A 22500-nucleotide genomic window follows, 5' to 3' on the forward strand; every position below is an offset into this window, starting at 1 on the left:
GCAAGGTCCATGCCTCGCTTCCATACGTCAGGGTAGGAATCACAATACTATCATGCAGCGACTTCTTAACTTCCATACTCACCTCCCTATTTCTCATCACTGCTTTCAGTGTACCAACGACCTTCCTTCCCTGCTGTACCCTTTCACGCACTTCATCTCCCAAAGTCCATCCTTACTCATCACACTACCCAAGTACTTGAATGCACTCACATTCTCCATATCCTCACCATCCAACCTCACTGCACACTCTGTGACTTCATTCCTCTCAAACAGCATAACTTTACTTTTGTTTACATTAACTTTCAGATTCCTCCTCCTACACACTGTCCCAAATTCATTCACCAAACCTTGCAACTCCAATTCATCTTCACTCAACAATACTGTATCATCAGCAAACAGCAACACCGGAAGCTTCCAAATCTCACCCTCATTCATTAGAGCCACCCCCACATCCACTGCCCTACCCTGCACCTCCTTTACAACCCCATCCATGTATATATTAAACAGCCATGGAGACATCACACAACCCTGTTTCAGTCCCACATTGAGATCAAAGAACTCACTCAGCTCACCATCCACTCGCACCGTAACCCTAGCTCCCTCGTACATACTCTTCACAGCACTCAACAATTTCCCCTCCACTCCATATATTCTTAATACCTTCCACATACCTTGCCTATCTATTCTGTCATAAGCTTTCTCCAAGTCCATGAAGGCAGCATACACTTTCCTTCCCTTCTCTAGATACTTCTCCACTAAACATCTTAGAACAAATATCTGATCTACACACCCTTTTGCCTTCCTAAATCCCCCTTGTTCTTCTCCAACTAGCTCCTGTCATATGCCTAACCCTATCTATGAGTATTCTACCATATATTTTACCAGTCACACTAAGTAGGCAAATACCCGTATGGTTACCACATACTTCTCTCTCTCCTTTTCCTTTGTATAAAGGAACAATTATACCTGATTTCCAGTCCTCTGGAACCCTTCCCTCTTCCCAAGCCAATCTACACAACTTCCGTATCCACTCCACAACAATCTCACCCCCATACCTAAGCATTTCACCAAACACTCCATCAATTCCTGGGGCCTTTCCCAACTTAATATTCTTCATCGATTCCTCTACTTCTGCCCTACTGATCTCTTCCTCCCTCCTCTCATCTCTTCTTCTCCCAGCCATTCCCCAACCACATATACTTGCACTGCTCTCACTCTCCACATTCAACAAATCCTCAAAGTGCTCCTTCCATCTCCTCAGTTTCTCTCTCTTCTCCACCAATAATCTATTATTCCTATCTTTCACTCCCCTACTATTTCCCCTTTCACACTGCCTTACTTTCTTTACCTCCTTCCAAAACAATTTCTTACTCCCCCTCCATTTCACACTCAGATTCCTCCCAAACTCCTCATCCACTTTCTTTTTACTCTCCTTTACCAGTCTCTTCACCTCCCTTCTCCTGCTCACATATACCTCTCTCTTCTCTCTCTCATCTTCTCCCCTACCTCTACTCGCTAATCATTCACTATATGCCTTCTTCTTTTGTTCCACAGCTCGTTTCACCTCATCATTCCACCATGCTGTCCCTTGCACACCCTTCCATCTCCTCCTCATTCCACAAACTGCCTTACACGCTGCGCCTATCTCTTCTGTGAATATCTTACATACGTCTTCCACCCCTTCCATCTGCTCTAGCTCATACCTTCCCAGTCTTTCTTCCACTATGCTCTTATACTCTGTCATTTTCTCACTATCTTGCAATTTCTCCACTCTTCTCACAGGAGTTGCTTCCTCCTGTTTTCCCCTTCGTCTCCTCAACCACTTTCTTTGCAGCTCTACCTTGGCCATCACTAAGTGATGGTCCGAGACTCCATTCCCCCACCCTCTCCACACTATTGCATCCAACACTTGTCTTCTGATTCGCTCATCCACACACACGTAGTCTATCATTGCCTTTCGTTCAACAAGTTCACCATCCATCCTCCTCATTACTCTCCATGTATACCGGTGGATCATCTTATGCTGAAAGTAGGTGTTGGCTATTGCCAACCCCTTACAAGCACAGATGTCCACCAAAGCGGTGGCTGAATCGGTAGAGAGGCGGCCTGCAGTCCTAATGGACCCAGGATCGAATCCCGGCTGGGGCAGGGAACAGTTTAAGGATTTGAATTTCCTAAAAGCAGACTTTCCTGATGTACCAGATGACCCGCCGACATGTCGTAAAAGTACCCCTGCTAATACCAATGCACCAGTCCTGTATGAGACAGCCCTAGTATGTATTCAATATGGATGGTGGGTGTTAGCGCCGAAGTGGTGACATGTGGAGGTGTAGGAGGACTACTGGGCCTTGGGGTAGGTGACTGCCCTCGAGAAATAGGCCCTGAGCCTTTGCCCAGAGTCGGACACATAAAAAAAAAAAAAAAAAAAAAATCCCATCTACGTCAGCTGGCACACCCCACTGACCAACCACTCCATCCACTTGTACATTCCCAACTTTGCCATTCATGTCTCCAATCAACAGCACTCTCTCTCTCCTCTCAAACTTGTCCATACACGCTTCTACACTCGCCCAAAACTCATCTTTCACTCTTGCCACTCGATCCTCTGTCGGGGCATACACACATACAATCGCCCACGCTTGTATACCTACTTTCATCCTCACCCATACAATCCTTGCACCCACTGTTCCATACACTCTTATATACTCCTTCCACTTCTTGCTTATCATCAGACATACCCCCTCTCTTGCCCTCTCATTTTCATTGAATCCTGCACATATACCTAAACCATATTCCCATTCTCTCACCTTTCACCTTGCCATTTAGTTTCAGTCAATCCACATATATCCACTTTTGCATCCTCAAGCACCTGAACAATCTCTCTCTCTTTCACTTCATCATTCACTCCTCTCACATTCCACGTTCCCACCCTAAGAATGTCCTTCGTCCGTTCCTTAGTCGTCAACGTATGGTCCGTCCGGGTCCGAGGCGCTTTGTTCACTTTTTTAGTTAGTTCTTTTTATGGGGTGGGGCACTAACCCACCATCAACCCTTTTAGTCGCCTCGTACGACAAGCAGGGATACTGGGGGAGTATTCTTGAAACCCCCCTACCCCCAGGGGGGTATATATATACACATATGTATGTGCATAATGTGTATATGTAGGTGTGTATGTACTGTATGTGTGAAAGTATATATGTATGTATGGGTGTATGTATATGTATGTGTATATATATACTGTATGTATATATTTTAATATCCCATCAGGTTGGTTAAACACATCTAAGAGAGAGGTCTTGTAGCCGCCTCACCACTGCAGGTCTAAATGGTGTGACAGCATCATATTACGTGATGTTCCCTTTCGGATTCCCACTCTCAGACCCAATGCATGGAGATGCCAGTGAATGTAAGTTAATACGGCCATGATGGTTAAGAAATTTTGTAGAATGACAGATTGTAATATACCATCAGGTCAATCAAACGCATCTAAGATCGAGGTCTCGTTTCCGCCTCGCCAGTGCGGGTCTAAAAGGTGTGAGAGCATCACATTACGTGATGTTTCCATTTGGATTACCACACTCCGATCCATTTCAGTGGCGGCGTTATATTTGTCAACCATCGTGGCCGCATTGACTTAAATTCACTACCATCCCCACTAGAAAAGAAAGTTAAAAAAAATATATATATAGATAGATAGATATACTGCACCTATATATATATATATATATATATATATATATATATATATATATATATATATATATATATATATATATATATGTAATGTGCTCGACTTTAAGCATAGGCTTCACAGCCTGCTCCCAAGGCCCAAGAGTCCTCGTACATACCATACACCTCTACATGTCACCACTTCGGCGCTAACACCCACCACCCATATTCAATACATGCTAGGGCTGTCTCATACACGACTGGTGTATTGGTATCAGTGGGGGTATTTTTACGACATGTCGGCGGGTCTTCTGGTAGATCAGTAAAGTCTGCTTTACATGAAATTCAAATCCTTAAACTGTTCGCTACCCCAGTGGGGATTTGAACCTGGGTCTAGTAGGACTGTAGGCCACCTCTCTACCGACTGAGCCACCGCCTTCCCAAACAAAGTTGCTGCATGATAGTATTGTGATACCAACTCCAAATATATAATTATATATATATATATATATATATATATATATATATATATATATATATATATATATATGTCTGTGTGTGTGTGTGTGTGTGTGTGTGTGTACATTTTGTTCACTCTCATCTTAAGTGTCGGAACTAACTGCCTAGCCCCGAGCTCCTACGCTTCTCATGGGGCACTGTAGGATTGGATGATGGATGGATGGATGTACATTATGTATAAATGCATATGTATATATGTATTTCTTAATGACCAGTGGCTTCGGCCACATGGTGAAGCTTCCTTATTGTGGCGATACAATAAAAATAGGTAACTAACTAAATAAGGTTAATGAGAGCAGAGGTAGTGAGAAGGAAGGTCAATCTTGTTTATCTTCTGAACATAGATTCAACCAATTTTTTTGCATCATTTTATTTTCATGATGTTGCTTTTTTTTCATTGGTATTATAACTAATAATACACTTGTTTTAGTATGTTAAAAGCATTCTGAAATAAAAGGAATTATATAACATAGTAATATATGCCATATTATTGCTGACAATGCTGGAGTTTAACCTTATAACCAACCAACAAGTGTTCCTTACGTGACAGCAAGTGGGTTGGCAGACGATTAGTGCCTCTTCGAGGAAAACAACTAACTCAAAAGACGAACAAGAAGCCTCGGACCAGGACTGACCTACAGGTGACGACAAGGGACCGGATAAAGGACATGGTATGGATTGCAACATGGAATGGGGTGTGAATGATGAGGTGAATGAGAAAGATTGTCCAGGTGCTTGAGGTGAATGAGACAGATTGTCCAGGTGCTTGAGGTGAATGAGAGAGATTGTCCAGGTGCTTGGGGGTGCAAAAGTGGATGTATGTGGAATAACCGACACTAAATGGAGAGGTGACACTGTCAGGGATTGGGTGTATTGATGATTTATATGCACGGGAGTAGGTGAGAATAAGAAGGCAAAAGAAGGAATGAGTATTGTTGTATGCAAGAGACGGAGGGAGAATATAAGAGAGTACGGATCAGTTGGTGCAAAGAATGTATGGGTAAGATTGAAAGTTGGACTACAGATGTGGACGACTGTGTGTGTGTGTGTGTGTGTGTGTGTGTGTGTGTGTGTCAGTGTGTGTGTGTCAGTGTGTGTGTGTGTGTGTGTGTGTGTGTGTGTGTGTGTGTGTGTGTGTGTGTGTGTGTGTGCGTGTGTGTGTGTGTGTGTCAATGCAAGATCATGTATCCAAAGTGAAAGAAGACTTCTGGACAAATGTGGAAGCGTGCATGGAAAAGTTTTAAAGGAATTAGATTGAGTTTTTGATTGGAGATATGAATGGAAAAGTAGGGAATATGAAGGTGGATGGAGTAGTTGGTGAGTTGGGTGTACCTGCACAAGTGTTTGAGAATGACAGTGCTCTAGTGGACATTTGTGTAGGGAGGGGTTGGTGATAACCAATACCCTCTTTAGACAGTAAATGATTCACAGGTATACGTGGAGAGTGATGAGAAGGGTGGGTGGAGAACTGAAGGAACCGAAGGCAATGACTGATTATGTGTGTGTGGATGACAGAATGAGAAGATGTGTAATGGATGCAAGAGCATACAGAGGTTGGGGGAGTGGACTTTCTGATTACCACTTGGTGATGGTGAAAGTCAGGGTTCAAAATTAAATGGAAGAATAGAAGGGAAGAACAGGAGGAAGTAGTTCATACAAGGAGCGTAGAAAGGTTGCAAGAGGATGGAAAAAAAAAAAAAGGCAGAATATACGAGAGAAAAGGAAGAGCGAACAGGTAAATATGATTTGGAGCAGATGGTGGATGTGGAAGGTGTGTGCAAGATATTCACAAAAGAAATCTGTGCAGCATATGAGGTGGTGTGTGGGGTGAAGAGAAAGGTGCAAGCAACAGCATGGTGAAATGAACAGGTGAGACAGGCTGTGGCGCAAAAGAAGAAAGCATATAGTCAGTGGATGAGAAACAGGTGAGTGAAGGAAACTGAGAGACGGAAGAGAGAGGTGAAAAGAATAATGAGAGAGAGAAAGAAGAGAATGGATGAGGAATTTGGAAGGAATTTGAGTGTAAAGTGGAAGAATTGTAAGAAAATGTTCTGGAAAGAGATAAAGAGAGTTAGTCAGGGTGACAAAGAAGTTAGTCAAGGAGTGAAAGAGAAAAATGGTATATTGCTTGTAGAGAAGGGAGGAAAAAAGTGAGGAGATGGAGAGAACACAAGGAAATACTGAAAGTAATGTGAGTAAAAGGTGCTGGGGAATGGCTGGGAGATGAAGGGATATGAGAAGAGAGGAAGAAATCAGTAGGATGGGAGTTGTGGAGGCAATGAAGAAAATCAAAATGGGAAAGCCCCAGGAATTGTTGGAGTGTGTGGTGAAAGGCTGAAGCATGGGGGAGAGATAGCAGTAGAATGGATGTAGAAGGTGTGCAGATTGGCCTGGAAGGAAGGTAGAGTCTCAGTGGATTGGAAGTCAGGTATAATTATTCCCCTGTACAAAAGAAGTGGGGAAAAAGAAGTGTCTGATAATCATATTGGCATTTGTCTTCTTAGTGTAATGGGAAAAGTATATGGTTGGATACATATTAACAGAGTTAGGGAAATAACAGTGGAATTAGTTAGCGAAGTACAGGGAGGTCTTAGAAAGAGAAAAAGTTGTGCAGATCTAATATTCATTCGTAGGTTTTTAGTGGAAAAGTTTCTAGAGAAGGGAACGAAGTTGTATACGGCCTACGTGGATTTGAAGAAAGCATATGACAAGATGGATAGGCTTGGAATGTGGAAAGTATTAAGAACATACAGAGTAAATGGGAAGTTAGTGAATGCCATGAAGAATATGTATGAGGGTGCTTAGACTGCAGTGCGTGTGGACAGTGAACTGAATGAAATTTTCTATTGGATTGAAAAAAGGATGTGTCATGTCTCCATGGTTGTTCAGTCTGTATATGTGTGGGGTTGTAAAAGAGATACAAGGTAAAGCGGTGGATGCTGGAGCGACTCTACTGAGAGAGGGCAGTGTTTGGAAAATCCCTGTACTGTTGTTTGCAGATGATACTGCGTTGTTAAGTGCAGGCGAAAGGGAGCTGCAAGCCTTGGCGAATAAGTTTGGGAGAATGTGTAAGAAAATAAATCTAAAGGTGAAAGTAGGGAAGAGTAAAGCTTCGGTCTTTGAGAAAAATGAAGTCACTGAATGTGCATGAGGGTGGACGAGGAGGAAATGGAAAATGTTAATCCATTTAAGTACTTGGGTAGTATGATGAGTAAGGATAAAAGTTTAGAGGGTGAAATGCTTCAGAGGTTACAATAAGGAAGAAAGGTTGCTGGTTCTTTGAAAGCAGAGATTAGAAACAGGGAAGTGAGCAAGGAAGTAAAAAAGTCACTGCATGACAGCATTGTGATATCAACTCTCACATATGGAAGTGAAGCTTGGACCTTGTTGGAGGGACACATGTCAAAAGGAAGAGTAATGGAAATGAGTTATTTGGGATGAGTATGTGGAGTCACATGGAGAGACAAACTGACAAATGAGGAAATGAAGGAGCATTGCGGTGTGGATGTGTGTGTGATATTAAGCATAAGGAGAAATACACTGATGTGATTTAGCCATATGGAGAGGATGGAGAGAGAGAGACTACCGAGGAGAATGTATGTGAGTGAGGTAGAGGTGGGAGAGGGAGGGGGGAGGCCGAGGATGATATGGAGAGATGGAGTGGAGTGTCACGGGGGGTTTAAGATACTGGGGTAAATTCCTAATCTAATGGAATAAATACTTCAAAGATTACCTGGCTATTGCTGGGAGGAAAAGAATATATTGAGTATTTCTCCTACTTATGGTAGAAGAGGAAAATCGCCACTTATCACAAGGGTATCGACTTATGAAATCAAGTAATAAGTTTTCCCTTTATGCCGGTGTCATATGCACGGAGTGACATGCTGAAAGTTACCACTCCGCTCAGTGCGCATGCACCGAGTGGCCATTCAGCTTCTATTTTGAAAGTATCCGCATGTTATCTCATATTTTGTGCCATTTATCAACAACATCTTATGAAATACATGTGTCAGAAAGATAGTTGGATGTCTTATCGGCCTGTAGGTAACTACAGGTCGATATATGGATAAATATAAATAAAGATACATATGTATGTTACAGGCAGATTGTGAAATGAGTCATTTCGTGAATTAAGATTAGTTTAGTTTAGGTTTAATTAGGTTAGGTTGATCTAGGATAAGGTTAGGTTATGGTTACGTTAGGCTTGGTTAGGTTAGGTTAATTTAGGCTTAACAGAGAAGGGAACGGTAACTTCCAGCATAAAGTCACTCCGTGCATATGACATCGGCTTACTTCGCCGATTCTCTAAGGACGAGAATTTCATAAACTTTCTCAGCAGCACACAGCGAAGACTAATCACTCACGAATGCTGGATTGTTGATACTGTTGACCTGTGAGAAAGAGTCAATAATAATAATAATATTAATAATAATATTATTAATATATACGTTCTTGCTGATGCTAACCTCTGACTGGCACAACGGATTTGTTATGAACCAATACGAAAGAACTGGCTTTACCAATCATGATTAATCATTATGTAAGAACAATGTGGAGAGTTAAACACGATTATTACATTTAATCGAGCTCAAAGAGAGGAACTGTAAATATAGTAATTACAAAATAAATTTACATTCAAGGGAGATTCAGCATGTAAATTCAGAACCTCAGGCAAAGTAAAATCACTCAATCAGTCATGCTGCATAATACTCTTAAACCTAAAGAACAGAAAAAGGTACTGTTAACTGGAGAAATGGAGTCACGGGGCTGTAGACTGGAGTCGCCGCTAAGACACCGCAAAACGAGGAGGGTAGTCTTTGACACTCTTCCTACCTGCTCCTCCGTTGATATGTCCACACTCCCTGGGCTACCGACAGAGAGGTGGGTGATTTCCTGGAATCATAGACGATCCACAGATCGAAATATGTGATATCCATCTCTCTCTTGGCTGTCCATCACTAAGTACTAACTACGGTGAGTGGATAGGCATGGCGTTGCCGAGCTCAGGTCCACAGCTCAGGAGGAGTCAGGTCCCTGGGAATCCTCTCCACAATGCACATCTGTCCTTAATGAACGTCCCTCTCCAACTACAACAATCTGTTTTCATGCCTGGTACTACAGAGGCATGTTCACCGAAAGTGTGTGTGGCTTAACTTCAAGGGTTAAAAGAGGTGGGGCGAACGATATACACACGCAATAAATTCACTCAGTGAAGCACTATGTCATGCATAAGAACAGTGACCTATGGAGCAGTGACGAATGTTCCGAAAAACCATTCCAAAGTGCACACAAGGACGGTTAAACTAAGCAAAACACACTGAGTCTTCCACTAGAGTTTGAGGCTTCACATAATATTACAGTGTCACCAATTGGTGCAGTAACACAGTCTCGCGAGTTTGTGACATTATGCCCCATCAAATTGAATTTTTTCTGAAAAAATTGACAGGATATATGTACATACTAACTCAGATACACACGACTCACACTGTGGCGTGTGTACCATCCTGCTACAGAATATCACTGTCGTCAGTAAAGGTGAAAACCTAATATTCACGTTAATAAAAGCAAACTTAAGGGAAAAAACTCTGTGACAATGGCGAAAAACCTGTACTTGGGTAAAACTGAGTGAAAGTTTGCTACATTTAATTTCACAACTAATCTTTATGTACCGTGGTGTGTGATACACGGTGTAGATGTGACAGTTGTGGTAACTTGTTCCTCCATGTAAAATGGTATAACACAAATTAATGATAATATCGAGGTAACAAGGGCAGAGAAGAAGAGGCAGCAGCGTGTGGCAAAGATGATCAGCTGACCTGCACAACAAAACTACTACACCTATTGCTGAACCTGCACAGCAAAACTGCTCCACCCACCAACTGTACCTGTGAAATCAATCAGGGTGGAGCACCAATAGGGTTGATGTGACAAACAATTTGTATTTAATTGTAATTACCTTCCCCCTAGTAGTCAGTGGATTTGCTACGAAAGGTACACCCTAGCTGAAAAATTTGAGTGACAGCCAGAGTTTCATACATTTGAGGTCGCTATCAATTTCATATTAGATAGATTATTAACCAGGAAACGTCCTAGTCCTAGGATTGCCGAAATTGCTAAAGACACCTGCAGTTTACTGGTTAAACCTATATCTCTATTAACCAGAGAACAAGGTGTTCCCTGGTTAACGCATAGACACAGTGTGAATATAAGAGGTGAGGTCCAGAGCCATGCCTGGCACTTTCAAGGAAGACAGCATTCAATCAGGCACCAGCGCCTTCTCTTGTCTGCGAGACCATGCTTCACTTCAACTGAAACACCACCTGCTACATCAACCCCTGGTTCATTAACCCCTTAACCACGGGGCATCACTTTTGTGATGCTTGGGAGCAAGGGATCATACCGCGGAGCGTCACTTTTGTGATTCTGTGTTATTTTGAATTCGCCCGGGCTTTCAAGTGGTGGCTTGTATCATCTATCATTACTGCCAATGTCCAACACTAGTCAGCACTCCTAATCTCATCTGTACTCCCATCCATTGTTGACAATTTAGCCATTTCTCCCCGTAATTGACTCCCCTCCCTACCTCCCCTCCATTACCCTCTCCTCTCACCTGCCTGGCCGTGCTACGCTAAGTAAATCTTCCCTGGACTTTTCCACTGATTTCATCCATTGAAATAAGCCCTATGCCCTATTCTTATACCAAATAATATATACAGAAAAAAAATAAGTTAAGTGAGAGTGCCATACATCTGGAAATGGCTAATTATCACCTGACAACACCTCACGTGCACTCGTTCGCTAATTTTCGCTGTTTATTTCCCCTTGAAATATGCCATATAATCTATTCTCGTGATAAAAATATATATAAGAAAGGAAGGGAGAAGCCTAAGTGATATTTACATTCACGTGGAACTACCTAATTATTGCAGGCCCACACTGTATTCTACGCTAAGTAAATCTTCCCTGGAATTTTCCACTGATTTCATCCATTGAAATAAGCCCTATGCCTTATTCTTATACCAAATAATATATATAAAAAAGAAATAAGGTAAGTGATAGTGCCATACACCTGGAATTGGCTAAGTATCACCTGACAACACCTCACGTGCACTCGTTCGCTAATTTTCGCTGATTATTTCCCCTCGAAATATGCCGTATAATCTATTCTCGTAATAAAAATATATATAAGGAGGGAAGGGAGAAGCCTAAGTGATATTTACATTCACCTGGAACTACCTAATTTATTATGTATTATTTAGATTTCCTGCCAATCATTTCATAGCTATATATTAGCAAGTGTCACAAGGCTGACGTTGGCAGTATTGCACTCCCCCTAGAGGCAGGCCATCAGTATCAGTTTACTGTCGTCTTTCAAGGTGAAAGTACGTCGGATTCGTGCCTGTCAAATTCTGCTGCTTTTTAGCTCCATGCAAAGGGCCCTGTGACCTCTACCCCCTTCTAAACCTCATGTGGAAAGAGGTAAAGGGCTGACAAATGATAGAGAGTGACTATGATCTTTCTGGTGAGTAAAACAGTGCAAGTGGAAATGTAAATAATGTGTAAATAATGTGTAAACAGCAAGTGAAAGCAATGAACATAAATATAAATGAACAGTGGAAAATAGTTTTATAAGTTACTACAAGTGACAGTGCCTAACACAGTGTAAATAAAATAGAAATGTAAATAATGTAAATAAAATAGAGAATGTAAATAGAAATGTAAATGGGTAGTATTATAAGAATACGAGTATATATACTAGGAGTAATGAAAGTGAAAGTTTCACTCTAGCATGTATGAATACTATGAGTTATGAGAGTGAAGGTGAAAGTGACATTCACTCTCAACGCTAGTATACAGGACGAGAAAGTGAATGCTACTTATTTTACTGAAAGAGAAATTGAATGCCTACAATGACAATAAACTACTATTACTGAAGGAAACTTATGGATAAAGACTGTAGATATATATAAGTGTTATATAGTAATAGAAATATAAAGTGTGAGGAGTTTTATGAATAATAAATGACAGAACACCAGCGGCGAACGATCGCAAGTGGGAAGGTCATACGCCCTCGTAATTATCATTGCTTTCACAGTGTTTTTTTTTTATTGGAGTATGGATTCCAAACTATTTGGGAATCATAGAATAGTGTTTCTAGTGATAATATCAGACTGTGGTAATCATATTACGGATTGTCGGGAAGTGTAAAGTGGAGACTTCGTTACGCAACTTCAGAGGTCCTACGGTACTCGACGAAGGCTCAGCAAACATCCCAGGAGAAAGCAGAAGGTATGTGCCATAAGCATATATAATTTAAATATTCTAGGACTAATAACTGATTATTGGCAAATATCTTTTTAGAGTCTGTCGGAGCGCGAATATCCCCACGGGAGCCGCAAGTCAAAGCAAAACAAGCCCGCGGTTTAGGGGTTAAAAAGATCCCGACAGATACTAATTAACTAACAGGGCCCTCAGTGACCCACATCCTGTCACAGGTCGAAAGTAAGAGTTGTGACCCTTAACTCAGGGCTCTGTGCATATGCTCCTAGTCTAAGTACTGTCTGGCAGTATTTTTTCCCGTGCAATGGGACATCCTAAAAGCATTCTTACCCTTATAACTCTACACTTACGATTAATATTGGTAAGCTGAGAATCCCTATGCAAACTCAGGTAGATCACATTTTAAAACCCAGCTTGGGTGTGAACACTCATGTGGACAGCACGTCTTCTCTGGGAATCCTCAGAAAGGCCCACATTTCTAGAGGCACTACAAGGTAATTCAGACAGCCTCGGAATGCCTCTGCGGGATTCTTGAACTTTCCTCTAAACTTGCAATATATACTCGTATGTATAATGTGTCCTGTAGGACCAGAGATGTCAGGTCTCTCTGGTACACTACTAACTGGGAACCAAGCTAGTACTTGGATTGCCTAAATCACAGAGGATGCCTGTCTTACAGAACCCATCGTACAACAGTTGCCTGTGTTTGTCGTCAGTTAGCAGGCAAAACATCAGGTCTGCGCCTACAGTGTCACTGCCCTCTCTTTCAAATGGCTCAGAGATTATGGGCATGGATTCCAATGGTGCGGGATGGATGTGTCCGTGACTAGTGGTACAATGACATACATCAAAAGAATGCACAAGCTTTTTTCATGTCCCATTCCTGGCCAGAAAAAGTCAGTGTGGATATGGTCAAGGGTTTTATTTTTGTTCATGTGACCCCCCATCACTGATAAATGACCCAGTTTGGTCACTGGTCAGCTGCAATTTGTGGGAATGATAAACTGGAGTCGAACCTCGTCCTGGGGTGTTTGTGACTCATGGTACAGCCGTCCTTGTTTATAAAGGAGCCTGGCTTGACCTCCCTGTGAATGCGTAATCACATTATCCTCGAGTTTCTTATGCACTATGGCAAGTGTCAGGTCAGACTGTTACTCTTGGACAACATCTAAACTAAGATTATGGTACAAGTATGCTTGGTACCATTAAGATTCCCTAAAATTTGGGCAAAAGTTCTGGCATAACAATTGCATTGGTTGAGCCAGTATAAAATAGAGATGCTACCTGATTATGTGCCTCAGGAAACAATCTCACTGATCTGGGGATCATTAAGCCCCATATCATTGGCTTCCTGTATGAACAGGTTAGAAGCCATGGTGATATCTCGCTGGGACAGAGAGAGTTAATATTAATGTTATATACCTATAATTAGGTCAAACACAGGTTCTAGCATAACAACTGCCACTGCTGAACCTTTATTGAAAAGAGATGCTAACAGAATACACGTGGGAAACAATCCCACTTTCCTGGGGATCATTAAACCCCATACCCTTGGCTTCCTGTATGAATAGGTTAGGAGCCATGGTACTGACTCAGTCTAAGTGAACTAAACCTAATGTTTGCTTATTGTTATATCAGAGGTCCTGACGTAACAACTGCCACTGCTGAACCTGTATAAAGTGGAGATGCTGCTCGAATACACGCCAGAAACAATCTCACTTTCCTAGGGATCATTAAATCCCATACCCTTGGCTTCCTGTATAAACAGGTTGGGAGTCATGGGACTAGCTCATTCTGAGTGAACTAAAACTAATCTTTGAACTGTGCAGTTTTGCAGTCGAATGTTAATTATTCTAATTTAAGAATATAGGCACGGGCTGATGGTGACCAGTTAAATCTACATAAAACTGGTAAACAAGAAAAAGAAATCCACCAACTAACTGGGGAGAGACTCACAAAAATCATCGTGTTGAGTGCCAGGCTTCCCAGGGGCGAAAAAATTGTCTGACATTAGCAAGAGTAAAATACTAAAATCGAGTTAAGTTCTCAATGGGTTAATGAAGCAGGAAATGGCCTGCTAAACTAACAATCAGCACCAGTAAGCTAGTGCCTATAAACTACAGTTACTATAACTAATAACTAGCTGTGAGTGAGTGAGTTTATTATTATTTCATAATAACTGTAATGCCAGAGTTAGGAGTTATTATCCTGGAATAAGATCGTGCTAGGAGTTATTATCCTGGCAAGGTCACCAATTGTCATGGGGGGAGGTTAACATATTGGGGTAAATAACCAGTGTAATGGAATAAATAACTTAATAATCACAAGTCTGTTGCTGGGAGGAAAAGAATATATTGCATATTATGTCTCCTACTTGTGGGAGAAAAGTCACCACTTATCAAAAGGAAATCAACTTATAAAATCAAGTAGTAAGTTTTCACCTTATGCTGGCTTACTTTGCTGATTTTCTGAAGACAAGAATTTGGTAAACATGCTCAACAGTACACAGGGGAAACTAATCACTCATAAATGCTGAATTGCTGATACTGTTGGCCTCTGAGAAAGTGCCACCCTTGCCTCTTGACAATCACTAATACTAATAATAGTGATGATGATGATAATAATAATAATAATAATAATAATAATAATAATAATGATAATAATAATAATAAGATGATGATAAACAGGTTCTTACTGATGCTAACCTCTGGCTGGCACGAAGGATTTGTTATGAACCAATACAAAAGAACTGGCCTAACTACCAGTCATGATTAACATAAGAAGTGTGTGCAAACTGGGAGTAAGCAAATTAAGTAAGAATAATGTGGAGAAATCAAACACGATTATTACATTTAATTGAGCTCAAAGAGAGGAACTGTAAATGTATTAATTATAACAAAATAAATTTTCGTTCCAAGGGAGCTTCAGCAAGTAAACTCTGAATCTCTGGCAAAGTAAATTCACTCAATCAGTCATACAAAGATAATGCTCTTAATCTACCGCATCCTGTTGACGTACATATGCGCCTGGACGTTTTGTCACTGTGACTCCCATTGACATTTATAAACACGCTGTAATTGCAAGGCCCATCATTTGCATATTTTTCATTTTTTGCACTTGATTTTTGGTACTCATACACTGGAAACCTTCCTCTACCCGAGGCCAGGTGGTTACATTGCCTTAACCCACGTGACCTCCCGCCTCCCCTGCACACCATTGTCTCAGCAACTCACCTGTTACTAGTGACCTGGCCAGTAAAGACATGTCGTGCCACGGTACGAAATTCAAGGCAAGAGTGATTCCCCAATCGATGACAATGTGGAGGACAAAATTTATGTGGCGTTAGGGGAAGAAATTATCAGAAGTGATGAGCAGGTAATGTTGCCAAACAAAGTGTGTTATGTTGATGTGTTTCTTGAGTGAAACAATGCTTATATCGCCTATAATACTGTGTGAAAACCAATATACTCTTGTACTACATATAAATTAGTACCAAATAAATAAATATCTACCTATTCTGAGTGGTTTGGAATACGTACCCCTCCTATAGAAAACGTCTTCTATGAAGCCAGGCTTGATAGAACATGATGCCAGGTGAGGATATGGTCACCTGTACCGGCATTTTTAAGCTCACGTGAGGAATTTCTCTCTGAATTTTTTATGTTTCTCATAAAAAGCTGAGGTTTTAGCCCCCCCCCCCAACAAAAATGAAAATCTGCCAGAATTCGGCGAGGCCATTGGTGAAAAATCTTCGGGATGAGGCGGGTTAAACATTGAGAACAGAAAAAGGTACTGTTAATAATTGGTGATGTGGAGTCACAGGGCTGTAGACTGGAGCTGCTGCTAAGACACTGCAAAATGAGGAGGGTAATCTTCGACGATCTTCCTGCCTGCTCCTCCATTGCAACATCCACATTCCCTGGGCTGGCAACGGAGAAATGGGTGATCTCCTGGAACGACAGATGATCCACAGGTCAAGACATGCACTATCCATCTCTCTCTCAGCTGTCCATCACTAAATTCTAACTACAGTGAGCGGAGAGGCATGGCATCACCGAGCTAAAGCCCACAGCTCTGGAATAGTCAAATCCTCGGGAATCCTCGTTGTGGTGTGCGTCTATCCTTAATGAAAGTCCCTTTCTAACTAAAACAATATGTTTCATGCCTGGTACCACAGAAGCATGTTCAGTGGAAGTGAGCGTGGCCTGACTTCGATGGTTAATAGGTGGGGCTAATGGTATACACACATGATAAATTCACTCAGTGAAGCACAAAATCGCGCATAAGAACAGTCACTTATGGAGCAGTGATGAATGTTCTGAAAACCACCCCAATCAAAGTGCATACAAGAAAGGTTAAACTGAGTTAAACACACTGGGTCTTTCACTAGAGCTTGTGACTTCCCATAATAATACAGTGTCACGAATGGGAGTATTTATATAATGTCGCAAATTTGTGACATGGAGAAGAGTATGAGGCTGGGAGCAGGGCAGTGAAATGGCGGGGGACAGGGCAACATGGAGGCGATTTGTTTGTGGCTAACCCTTATGGGATTAAGGCATTTGGCAACCGATGGATATATAGATTATTCATTACATGTTCGAACTTTCAAATATTTTGAAGAACATTATGAAAATTTTACTTTCATTAAGAAACAAAAAAATATAAAACACAAAACGGACACATGGTGAACTGGGTACATGCTTCGTGTCCTGGGCAACATATGTATAAAATTCAACATTTAAACTTTGTGCATATGGCAGAAATCCAAAAATTAAGTTGGGGGTCTTTCAAGACCCAACATGGTATTCAGGGTTAAGTTTTGTCACCTGGCATACCAAGGGATAAGGAGGGAGATGGCTGCCTGCCTGACAGTGTCAGGGTTCGGATCCAAGTGCAGGAAACTGGAGCCACTCGACTCAGGTGTCCATCCACCCTTCGTGAGTTGGCACGTAAAATGAACCTGGGGTAACATTTAGGGAAGGTAACACATAGAGGAGATAACTTGTAGGGGAGGTAGGAGGTTAACACATAGGGGAGATAGGAAGGTAACACATAGGTAGGTAGGAGGATGACATGTTAGGGTGGTAACTGCAAAACCGTGATGAGATGGCCTTGTATAACAGAGATATGAGTTGAAAAGCAGCCACAGGTTCAAAGGCCTAAGTAATGGAGATAAGCACTGTGGCTATGCGTCTCATCACGTGTATTCATCACTTTTACCTTGTCATTTTTAGAAAAAGTAACAGTCATGAAGAAAGATCCTTAATAACAACTGTCCATCCATCCATCCATCCATCCATTATTTTAAAAATTAAGTCATGAAGAAAGATGTGCCATGAAGTCTCTTAATTACCTGGAATCCGGACCATTACCCAGACCCTTTAAGAAGATCTGAAAAGAAGAGAGATCTGGGTTTCCTTGTTTGACGGGGTTGGAAGAGGATTTGACACATTTGACACATTCAGATGCCTGGGACTCACTTTGATCCTTATTTACTCTCCGGATGTTAACAGGAATATGAAAAGGATGTTACCTTACTCGCCCAATAACTCACGAAGAAAGAAAAGATCTGGAATGAGTAAAAAATCGATCTTTCCATCATGGCGGGGTTGATGGAGCTAACAGAAACTTTGCTTGAAATTGTACAGGATGGTCCACATATAACGCAACCCAATATTTGTGTGTTGCAGAGACGGCTTAGTCAGCATTACCAATATTCACCCTGCATCATCTTGTATTTCCCAAATCACCGGTCATGCTATATAGTGTCTTTTCTTTATTTATTATTTATTTCTTTATCTATTCGTTTCATTACATTACATAGATGACTAAATTTTCCAGAGAACAACTACCCTCCTCTTTCCTTTAACTTGAACTAAAATCATCACCTTTCCATTTTTAATCGTGAGTTGTAGCAGATTAACACAAGGCTATGATGCTAGTCATGAAGAAGTCCTGCAACAGGATTTAGAGCCATAATATTCTCTTATTCTGCCTCTGAACTATGTGAACTAGGTAGTCAATGTAAATAATATATCCCAGTTAACTTAAAAGAATGTAAAAGAACATCATGAGCCGCCCCTGCACCACACAAGATTGAAGAGTGCAATATACAGACCACCTGTACCTGTTATGAAAAAGGACATTGCCGTAAAAAAGGAAGCTAAAGGGTTGGTATCTCTCCTTACCTAAATTGTCAAACAAGGAAAAGATCTTGAATGTCAACAAATCTGGCCGTCCCTGTAAGGCGGGGTTGCGGAAGGCTGCCTTCATGAGCTGATAGTCTGACACCACCACCACTACTCTGCTGCCCAGCCGTACTCTGGAACACAAAGGGATGTACTGTTTAACCCGACCAAACCAAACTTAACCCATACTATGCTAGTGACATAGATCTACGACCTCTTCAAAAATCCTAGTGACGTATACAGTATGTATTGCTCCAGACAGAAATTCGTGATACACGATAATCTACCACCAGAGGTCAGGTTAATCGCAGACGTCTAGTCCCCCCAACTCCCCCTCCTTACCCCGACGAAACACTGATTTGTTGTGCGGATGGATCGGAGATATGAAGCTTCGCTCACTCTCACATCTTGCCCTATGTATTGTTACTTTCATTTAACTTACTATTAGGTGTATTATCAAGTGCACAAATCCATCTTCAGTTCCATGAGAGGTGATTATATCGAAGTTTTAGCAGATTTCAATACGATGGCCTTAATGTATATAGTCTGGTTTCCATATACTTATCCAATGTGTTCTAAGTGATAGACTAAAATCCAAGTAACAATTGAAAGTTATATGGCCAGATAAGTCCCTCTCTTGCATTGTCATCTGGACAACCACATATACACCCACCTACTTATCCACCTACCCACTTAACCTATCCAACACAACCCACCGACAACACCCCTGCCACCCATCCAGCCCACCGATTCCTGCTATCCACCCTGCTAATCCACGAATGCCTCACACGAAGTTCACCCAGCAATGTCACTCAACTCATTTACTCATTTATTTCACCCTGCACCCATCCAGCCTCCCTACCCAACCATCCACTTAGATCACCCGAACCACACAATTGTCTCAGCCACCCTGGCGACCAATGGTACCCACTCACCCTGGCGACTCTGCCCACACCTCCCGACATTCTATCTTGCCCACCGACCCTTACCACCCACCCTCACCACTCACAGATTCCACCCACCCTTCTCACTCACGAAATCCACCCGCCCTGGTCACCCAACAATGCCATTCATCTCATCTATCCACACAACCCTCTCAACTCTCCCTGAACACTTCCCACCCACCTCACCCTGCCCATCCTGTCCACCCACTCCTCCAACCGACCCAACCGCCCATCCACCCTTCTTACACAACCCCATTCACTCCGCCACCCCATTCACCCTTTTGAAACCAACCCCATTCATTCCGCCACCCCATTCACCCATTTGAACCCGACTTATCCATCAAATTCATCTTATCCAAACCTAACTTACAGACCCCTCCCCAACAACACACACATCCAGCCACCTACCCACCCAGCCCACGAAACGCATCCACTCACTAACTTATTTACTCCGACTACCCACCCAAAACCACTCGACACACAACACCCAACAACTGCCCCACCCCTCCTCAACCATTACCACTGTCCAACCACCCTATCGATGCACCGAACTACCACACCCACCAAATCAGCCTCATCAACTCAACCCACCCAACCAACTGACTCACACACACACACACACACACACACACACACACACACACACACACACAGGGAAACAAAACACACGTAAACAGACAGAGAGAGACAGAGAAACACACACACACACACACACACACACACACACACACACACACACACACACGCACACAAAGTAAAGAAAGACTTAGAAACAAGGGTCGAGGAAAAAAGCATTAAACAGGAAGTGAAAAGAATAATCCAAAACAATTCAAAGTTAGTCAGAGATTCAGTAGATATAAACAAATCTATAGTAATCACTGGTATAGAAGAGGAAGAAGTAAAAAACAAGATAACAAGAGACAAAAAGGAGATGGCAAATGTGATGAGCTTACTGAAAGAAGTATCAGAGGAAATCTGTAGTAAAGACATAGAGAAACACAAAAGGTTAGGGAAATACGAGAAAAGCAAGACAAGACCTCTAAAGGTGACTTTCCAGAGTGTAAACGCTGTGGATGAGATACTAAAAAATGCAAAGAATCTTATGGAAAAAGAAAAGTTCAAAAATGTATGGATAAAAAGATGCTTAACACAGAAGGAACTGGAATTACTGAAAGAGAAGAGAGAGGAAGCAAAAACAAAAAATGAGGGAAGATCAGAAGAGGAGAAGAACAATTTTTTTTTACAAAGTAATAGGATTGCAGGTACGAAAGTGATACACAAACAGAAGGGAATAAAAAGGAGGAAGGTAGTAGAACCATGTCATGACAAGTATATAAGCAAGATGATAAAGTTGAGGTACTCAAATGTGGATGGAATGGTATCTAAATTACTAGAGATGAATGATTATGTCAGAGAAAATGAACCACAAATAATATGCCTAACTGAAACAAAACTAACACCAAGGATATCCAATGACATACTAAACTTGGAGGAATAAAATATATGGAGAAGAGACAGAAATTTTAAAAAAGGAGGAGGAATTATAATATTAACTAAGAAAAATCTAAAGTTCAATGAAATAAAACTAGATATACCACGACAAGTAGAACTGATTGCAGTAGAGATCAACACATCTGAAGGGAAACTAATTGTAGCCAATTTGTACATGCCACCGAGATCAAACACATGGGAAAGAGACGAATATGAGGACCTGGCAGAGAGTACAATTCAGAGTTTAAGAGCATTACTACATAAAATGGAAGAGAAATCGGAAAGAATTATTCTAACTGGAGATTTTAATACAAATATAAATTGGAATACTCTAGATATAATTAGCCAAGAAAGCTGTTGGGACCAAAAGCTCCTGGATCTCGTGCAAGAGTTTTTCCTAACGCAAAATGTGAGGGAAACCACCAGAAAAAGAGGACTCGATGTACCTTCAGTGCCAGATCTAATATTTACTAGGCAAGAAAATGATATTGACAGTTTATTATATCACCCTCCACTCGGCAAAAGCGATCATGCAGTACTAAACTACATCTTCAGGATAGCAAATGACATACTTAACAGCAATGAAAGTTACAAAAAGAGCCTAAACTATAAAAAGGGAAAGTATCAAGACCTAAAGAAGTATTTCTTAGAAGTTGATTGGGAAAATGAGCTTAGAGGACAAGATTTAAATGCTGTATTTAAAAAATTCTGTGAATTTTATGAAATAGGAGTCCAGAAGTACATGCCACTGCACAAAGAAGCAGATAAGAAAATACAGAAATGGTTCAGTACAGAATGTAAAAAATTAAAAGAAAGAAGAGATTTGTTGTGGAATAGATACAGAAGACACAATAGTGAAAGGGCGTATAATAACTACAAACAGGCAAGAAACGACTATACAAGAATAAGAAGGGAAGCCCAAAAACAGTTTGAGGAGGATATAATAATTAAAAGTAGTGATCAACCAAAGCTGTTTTACAGCTACATCAGAAGCAAAACCAAAGTAAAAGATATAATACAATCCATTACGGACGAGGGAATCACTTATACACAAGAGAAAGATATTTGTGAAGCACTAAATAAGAAATTCCAGTTAGTTTTTACAGAAGAAAAAAAATTTGAGAGGGACTATGTGGAACATGCATGTCCACACATACTACCAGATATACAAATAGCAGAAAAAGTAATACAGGAGGAGTTAAGTAAATTAGACAGAGGAAAAGCAAGTGGTCCTGATGAAATTTCATGTTGGGTACTATGAGAATATGCAAAGGAGTTAAGTAAACCATAATTTTTAATTTTCAAGAAATCCTTGAGTCAAGGGAAACTACCTGATATTTGGAAGAAAGCAAATATTGTCCCCTGATTCAAGAAAGGAAATAGACAAAATCCACTCAACTACCGAC

At 41.2% G+C, this 22500-nt stretch overlaps 1 protein-coding gene across 1 annotated transcript in view; it reads right to left on the bottom strand.

The window, feature by feature from the left end:
• Positions 1-22500, bottom strand: part of LOC145394753 (cytochrome P450 2L1-like) — a 127171-nt gene that overhangs the window by 84141 nt on the left and 20530 nt on the right. Inside the window, exon 3 of the mRNA XM_080268534.1 lies at positions 18660-18793. Within this exon, the coding sequence (XP_080124660.1) occupies positions 18660-18793 (134 nt within the window). The remainder of the gene's footprint in view (positions 1-18659; positions 18794-22500) is intronic.

This window comes from Coenobita brevimanus, chromosome 28 (assembly GCF_032717465.1).
Source record: "Coenobita brevimanus isolate Jiangsu-jjx chromosome 28, ASM3271746v2, whole genome shotgun sequence".
Classification (NCBI taxonomy): domain Eukaryota; kingdom Metazoa; phylum Arthropoda; class Malacostraca; order Decapoda; family Coenobitidae; genus Coenobita; species Coenobita brevimanus.